This window comes from Teleopsis dalmanni, chromosome 2 (genome assembly GCF_002237135.1).
Source record: "Teleopsis dalmanni isolate 2A chromosome 2, ASM223713v2, whole genome shotgun sequence".
Lineage (NCBI taxonomy): Eukaryota > Metazoa > Arthropoda > Insecta > Diptera > Diopsidae > Teleopsis > Teleopsis dalmanni.
Window position 1 is genome coordinate 126,392,586 of NC_051847.1, and position 7,873 is coordinate 126,400,458.

At 29.5% G+C, this 7,873-nt stretch overlaps 1 protein-coding gene across 1 annotated transcript in view; it reads left to right on the top strand.

Annotated features, from left to right (window-relative positions):
* The window catches only part of LOC119686103, a 37,391-nt gene that overhangs the window by 2,994 nt on the left and 26,524 nt on the right, over nucleotides 1–7,873 (top strand). The window contains exon 2 of the mRNA XM_038100569.1: nucleotides 213–601. Coding sequence (XP_037956497.1) covers nucleotides 213–601 — 389 coding nt within the window. The remainder of the gene's footprint in view (nucleotides 1–212; nucleotides 602–7,873) is intronic.

Below are 7,873 nucleotides of genomic sequence, written 5' to 3' on the forward strand. Positions count from 1 at the left end.
TGGTCAAAATGAGGATATATATTTTCCTTCTTCTTTCTTTTTTACTGAAGTAAGTATTAATATAGTATTTTCATTTAATAGCAGTTATTCTCAAGAATGAAAGTATGTTTGTTTAGATTTTAATGAACACAAGTCTCTTAACAAGTAAACACACCAACTAACATATAAAAAATAAACCTCAATGATCCTTTTATGAATATATTTGTATTTAGTGCGCTGTTTGTTTAACAACTGGTGTACTTGGTAATCCAAATTATCAATACCTTAGTTTGGGATTAAATTGGGGTATAGCATATAACTTGCCAAATTCATCATGGGTTATTGGGCATGCCAACGGTTTTACTAATTCAAAAGATGATAAAGATGAACCCATGAAAGATGATTCAGCTGATACTTCAACACCTGGCACACCAGCAGTAGATGGAGCCACAGATGATGCTGTTCCAACTGATCTCCCACCAATCGATAGTTTTACAGGTAACAGTACAGATGATAGTAGCAGTGATAGTGGAGATATGAGTCCTAATAAAATGGCAATGAGAATAATTAAACGTAGACATCGGCGTCATCTCTATGATAAGTTGGAGACACTAATTAACAAGTAAGTTAACTCATTTAATAAGCTGTAATAATAATTGTATAAATAATTTTTTATTTTAATCAAATTAATAATACGGTAATATATTGTTGATAAACATTTACTACCTATTCACAAAAAAATTATTTTATTGAAAACAGTTGCAGAATAACATAGCAACAGGTATTGTGAAGCACAATCAGTCCATTTTTATATTTCAACTTATCTCAGTTTTAACAAAAAATTTTTCAAATCAAAATTATTGGATTTAAATTGCTTTCCATCAAACACAAGAATATGTGGCTTCTATCAAAAACGAAGAAATGTTTGTTATAAAATCTTTCTAATCACACAATTGGTTATATATAATCCTTAAAAATCCTTTTTAAGGATTAGATATTTATAAAGGAAAATCTGGAAAATGTTTGTAAATTTGTTTCTATAATTAAAAGTATATTCCTCAAGTAGATTAAAGTTTTGATTATCAGCAAAATAATTTTTTCAATTTAAACCAAAACTATCAGATCACCCAAATCCCAACAGACCAAATAGAAATATTTTATTCTGCTGACCCATCTGACGCGTTCTACACAATTTTTCCCCGTAGATACTCAATTGAATATTATTCCAATTTTTTTAAAACTGTTATTGAATAGTATCACCAAAAACTAAGAGTGGAAGAATTTTGATCGATCGCATTTCATATACAAAAATACAATACAAAAAGAATAATATCATCCATATGCAATCAAACAGAAGACAGCTGTTTATTTTTACCGATAAAACTCTTTATATCGGAAATTCAGACCAATTACTCTATTTATTATCTTTGTAACAATGGCACAGAAATGATTACTGCACAATATATTAGTAAATCTTCTTACCTCCACTAGTAAGAAAAAGAATTTTTGAAGCACTCATATGAAGGTATAAGGATTTACCGTATATAGTGAATTTATAGACTTATATTATATTAATGAACTACTCTATTAAAATTATAATATGACCTGTATCTAAAATTTGGAATATAAAGGTGTGTATAAAGGAAATGCCAAAAAAAATTCGGGACTGCACATATTTCTTGATGAAGGGAGTCCATTCAAAGAAAAATTTTGTATGTTCAAAAAAAAATTCTAGTTTGATTATTTTTTATTAAACTACTCAAATAATAATATGAACTTAGATTGTAACTTAGTTGGAATGACCTGTAACCATTATAATCCAAATAGTGTAAGTATCCAAACGCATCACGGTGATCTGTTATATTAATCGTTGAGAAACAAATATTTTTAAAGTAGAGGTCTTACACTGAGCTAACCGCACAGTCTTGATATTCTTCTTATGATACATCAAGCAACTTATTTTAGTTCAAGTTTTAGTAAAAAAGAAAAGATAAGAAAAAGAATCGCAGAGAACTGATTGAAGTCAAATAGATAACACAGAGTACGTTGTCTATTATTCCCAAGCATTTGCAAGTGCAAGTTGGGTTATGATGTCTTAAGCATGATTGGTATACATAATTGATACTAAGATGCTTAGATTAAGGTAGTTAAGGTAGCTTTCTTTGTTATTTCCTGCCCTACATTGAAGATAAAAACAACTTAAAGATTAATCAGCAAATTTAATTAATTTTTATTTTAATCTAAAGAATCAATAGCACTTTATCAAATGTGAACAATCAAACTGGAACCATTTTCAAGCCAATATAACTATCAAACTAGTGAGTCTATATTTCGCTTAATTATAACTGATTTTGATGTTTTTAAGTGCGTTTGAGTACGAGTATTTACATGTTAATTTATTGTGAAAAACTTTATCCAAACACATATTTGTGCAAAAGCAGTTATTTTTGAATCTCTTGAACATCTTAATGAGGATAAATCTTTCGTGTCTCGAACGATAGCATATTATTACCACCGGAGTGTTAAAAAAGCTGACATGATGAAATCATGGTGGTCACAAAATCTCGCATTAAGTGAAATCTGCGATTAGTGGAAGTTAATTGACTGTTGCTACTTTAAACATTATATTTTGGTAATTGTTGAAAAGCCACAATGAAACTTATTTCCTTTCCTAGACCAAAAATATTGTCTTCGTCTGATTCTTTTGACATGTCGCTTTTCATTCGCCTCAAATAACAATATGTAAACAGAAATAATAATTATTTAAAAGTTAGTTGCAAAATTTGTTAATTTATAAACAACAGAAATTGTCAAACTATAATTTAGAATGACACAAATTAAGTGTACGTTAGCTGTATGTATTAGAAAGCTAGTCCACGCTTCCAATTTAACAGGGTTTGAGTACTAACATTGCAGTTTACAAATTATAGGTGTTTCCAAAGACCACTAGTTATGAATATTTAGTGCTATCCGAAACAGCTAAATGGCTGTCCTCACTTCTTCCTACTTATAATTTGAAATAGATTTATTGCTAATGGACGAATTAATTTTTATTTATAAAAGATTGATATATTGATATTGCTTGATATTGAGATACCTTTTTAAAATATTTCTAACCCTTGGAAAGAACTCTATTTCGAATAAAAACCAAGGTAATAGCAATAGATTTATAGATTTATTTAATTCTTGAAATATTATTCTAGTTAAAAATTTTATGTTATGCTTTATGTTAATTTTCTATTTCCAATAGTATTGGTGGTAATAGCGAGGAAGTCTTCCAATCCAAATTGTATTATTAATCAATTAAATCATGACTTCAGGTTTATATAAAACTCCAGTAACTGTAAAAGGAGTTAATAACTCTTTTAATAAATTTTAATTTCACAAAATTTTTTTTATGTTATTTGATGCAACACTTAAAGCTCAACTTTCATCAAATCTCCTGTTCTACTTAAAAAGTCATCATTTAGCCTGCATTGCCCCCATGCTTGCCAGTGCCAGTGTTCACGCATAAATTTTTTCATTGCTTAGCCTTAGCCTAGGCAAGGAGGAAAAAATGTATTCATTTCTGTGCTCATATTTGCTTGCATTGACACACTTCAAATATTTATGCTTTCCATATATTTTGATGACAACTTTGATTTTGTTTGTTTAACTTTAATAGTTCAATATCGTGCTTCACACATCAAGGCTCACCCACTTTTGGCACCATAACCAGCGATTCCAATATTCCCACATGTGCCATCTCCACCACTGCTCCTAACATAAAAAATATTTCCTTAGCTTGACTTTTGCAATCAAAACTCTTGGCAAAACTGCTTTACATGCTCCAATTGGCATGTAAATATATGGGTGTGAGTATATTTATATAGTAAGTATGCGCTTCCAACAACATACACACAAAAATAAATACACTAATACCATACATCCACTACAACTACCACAACCACTACTGCCAGGACTACCACCAGGACTATTCTAATACAATTCTGCTCACAATTTAGTTTAATATTTACTGATGCAAACGTGCGTTCAAGTCTGTTTGTGGTTACCATAATAAAATATTGGAATTTTATATTAGCATTTAAATTGACCTAATGTGCCATTGGTAGTATCATCAAGCTTTTGGGGTCAGGGCAGGAGTTAACGTTAATGTTAAGGAATGAGGCTAGGCTAAACATTGGTTACGAAACAGAAATATTCGAATTTTATTGCATAAAATTTACTTTGTTGTGGCTTTTAGGCAATTTTCTGGTCAATAGATAATTTGTAAAAAGTACGATTTTCCAATTAGTATAAAATCAAATAGTTTAGTAATATATTTGTGGTAGATTGGTTTCAAACTGGTTAAGGCTATAAGACTATCAGACTATCAGAAATATTATACAATTTCAAAACTTGCTGAGCAAACAACGCATTTCCTTGTCCTTTAATTGTTCATCGATGCTATACGCAATGGCAATGAACATCAACAAATTTGTATTATTATTATTATTTTTATTAAGTGAGCAAGAACTTTTACTAATATTGTTTCGGTAGCCAACAGCAAAATACAATAAAAAATAATTAAAATAGAAAATTAAAAATATTACCAAATAATTGGAAAACATAAATTATTCTTGGAATACAGTTTGTGTATCTAATCAAGGATTTATTTAGTTATTTATTAAAATATTATTATTTAACATTAAAATTACTTTTAAAATTAGCTAAGAATGGGAAACTGGACTGCTAGGTTCTTTGCCCTAAATCAAGTATTTACCGACGATTGAAATACAACACAATAAATAGATGTTGTATATAAAATCTTTCTATAAATATAGAGAGTTCACCTATTAAAATTTATTGCTTTAAATCTGATCTTCTACATATCTATTTTACTCTGTATTCTCTATACGAGCGATAAAAGTTATTACTAATTGCAGTTATTACTCAGTCCAGCAAATATAATAACACTAGTTTACAAATAATTAAAAGTTTTGTTTTCCAAAGACGAGACTTATATTTCCTATAGGGAAATTTTCCGTAGAATTCGAAAATCATAACGATTTTTTTTTCCTATGTACCGTTTTCGAGATATTTGCAAAAAACCGTTATTTTGACTTTTTTCAAAACATCACCCTGCATATTCCCCCATAGCTTTTTTTCTGAAGTTATCTCGGTAGTATATTATATATCAAATTAAAGGTGAAACTTGTACCAATATTTTGAGTTACATAACGTTAATGTATCTTACTTAGTTTCGCTGCTATAGCTAGAAATGTACAGATGAAAAATGTTTTTTTTACGCTTTTTTCAACTTTTTCGATTTTCAAGGTGATGGGACTCCCACAAATATATTAAAAAAAAATTTTTTTTTAATTAATGTTAAAGACTGTTTTAGTACAAATATTTTGAGTGGCTTAACATAAAAATCGAATAAAAATTTCAGAAGTTATTCGCCATTTTCCAAAGTTGCCCAAAATAGTGGGTTTTATTAAGAAGTCAGAAAAATCATTTTTTCGAATTTATTTTGTAAAATTTAGAGTGCAAATCAAAACTGTATTATGCAAAATTGCACAAATTTTATTTAAAAAATTAAAATTAATATTATTTAATATTAATATATTGCATTTTATATAAAAGTTTGACGTCGAACGTTAGTTTATTAAACTACTAATTGGTATTATATGATACCAAACGATTCTTTTTGGGATTTGCTATTTCTAAGCAAGATAAACCGTGGACTTCTAATGGAGTGTGTCTAACCTGCAGGATTACACTTAAAAGGTGGTTTACTGGAAGAAAACAATATTTGAACTTTTGTGTACCAATATTTTGGAAAGAGGTTGTAAACCATTCTCAGTGTTATTTCTGCATCATAAATCTTAAATGTATGACGTCGCCAAAGAAAATAAGATTTCTAAAGTATCCAGAAATAGTATCAGTAATTAAGCCAGTTTCACGAAGCAATGCGACTGCTCAACCAACTCCACCAAATATGCAAGACAACAATAGTGAACATGAAAATAAAGTTTCATTTGAGAGTTCTACGAGTGAAACCGCAAATCATTTTATATCACAAATTGAATTAAACGATTTAACTAGAGACTTACATTTATCAAAAGCTCATAGTGAGCCTCACGTCTTCACGTCTCCAACAGTGGAACTGCTTAAGTGAATCCACAAGAGTAACTGAATATCGCAACAGAAGCAATGCTTATTCATGTTTTCTCAAAAAATTCCATCAAACTGTTTATTGCAGTGATATTAAAGGTCGTTTCAAGAAATTGCAAATAAGGTGTAATCCTAGCGAATGGTGTCTTTAACAGATAGTTCAAAATTTAGTTTAAGATCTGCTGTTGTTCACAACGGCAATGAACTTCTCACTATACCATTAGCGCATGCCGTTGGGGTAAAGGAAACCTATGATGAAGTTGCGAAAGTTTTAAAGTTAATTCAATATAACGAATTCAATTGGAAGCAATTGGAAGCCAATCTAAAGGTTGATTATTTGACTAAAGTACAGAGCAACAAAGGATCATTTCCTACGTTCATCTTGGCCAAAAAGCGAAGATCTCATAATAGGAATTCAAAATATCGCAAATAAAGCTCTTATTGAACCGTGTCAGAAAGTTTTGCCACCTTTGCATATAAAACTTGGCCTAATGAAAAATTTTGTTAAGGCTCTGTAAAAAAACGAAACCCCTGCGTCCGAATATTTTACACATTTTTTTCCCGGCATTTCTTTTGCCAAAATTAAAGAAGGAATCTTTGTTGGACCACAAATCAAAAAACTGATGAGGGATGAAAAATTTAATAATGTGTTAAATAAAGAAGAGTTGAAAGCATGGACTTCGTTTAAGCAAATGGTTATCGGCTTCTTGGATAACGAAAGAGATTCACTTTATAGAGAAATTATTTCATCTTTAATTGAAAATAACAAAGTTCTTGGCGCAACTATTTCTCTAAAAATGCATTTCGTGCACTCTCATGTGGACTTTTTTCCTTCAAATCTCGGTACAGAATGTGATGAACAAGGTGAAAGGTTTCATCAGGATATCTCTGCAATGGAAAAAAATATCAAGTGTATTGGGACGCAAGCATGTTAGGAGATTATTGTTGGACAATTATAAGAGAAACAAATTCTACACACTATAAGAAGTTTGCTCAAAGTACATATATACCTCACTATAATATATAAATTAACTTTCAATAACGCAGTTCCGCGTTCGACGTCAAACTTTTATATAAAATGCAATATATTAATATTAAATAATATTAATTTTAATTTTTTAAATAAAATTTGTGCAATTTTGCATAATACAGTTTTGATTTGCACTCTAAATTTTACAAAATAAATTCGAAAAAATGATTTTTCTGACTTCTTAATGAAACCCACTATTTTGGGCAACTTTGGAAAATGGCGAATAACTTCTGAAATTTTTATTCGATTTTTATGTTAAGCCACTCAAAATATTTGTACTAAAACAGTCTTTAACATTAATTAAAAAAAGAATTTTTTTTTAATATATTTGTGGGAGTCCCATCACCTTGAAAATCGAAAAAGTTGAAAAAAGCGTAAAAAAAACATTTTTCATCTGTACATTTCTAGCTATAGCAGCGAAACTAAGTAAGATACATTAACGTTATGTAACTCAAAATATTGGTACGAGTTTCACCTTTAATTTGATATATAATATACTACCGAGATAACTTCAGAAAAAAAGCTATGGGGAAATATGCAGGGTGATGTTTTGAGAAAAGTCAAAATAACGGTTTTTTGCAAATATCTCGAAAACGGTACATAGGAAAAAAAAATCGTTATGATTTTCGAGTTCTACGGAAAATTTCCCTATAGAAAATATGGGTCTCGTCTTTGGAAATTTTTGGCTGTAAACTAGTGTAATTTAAT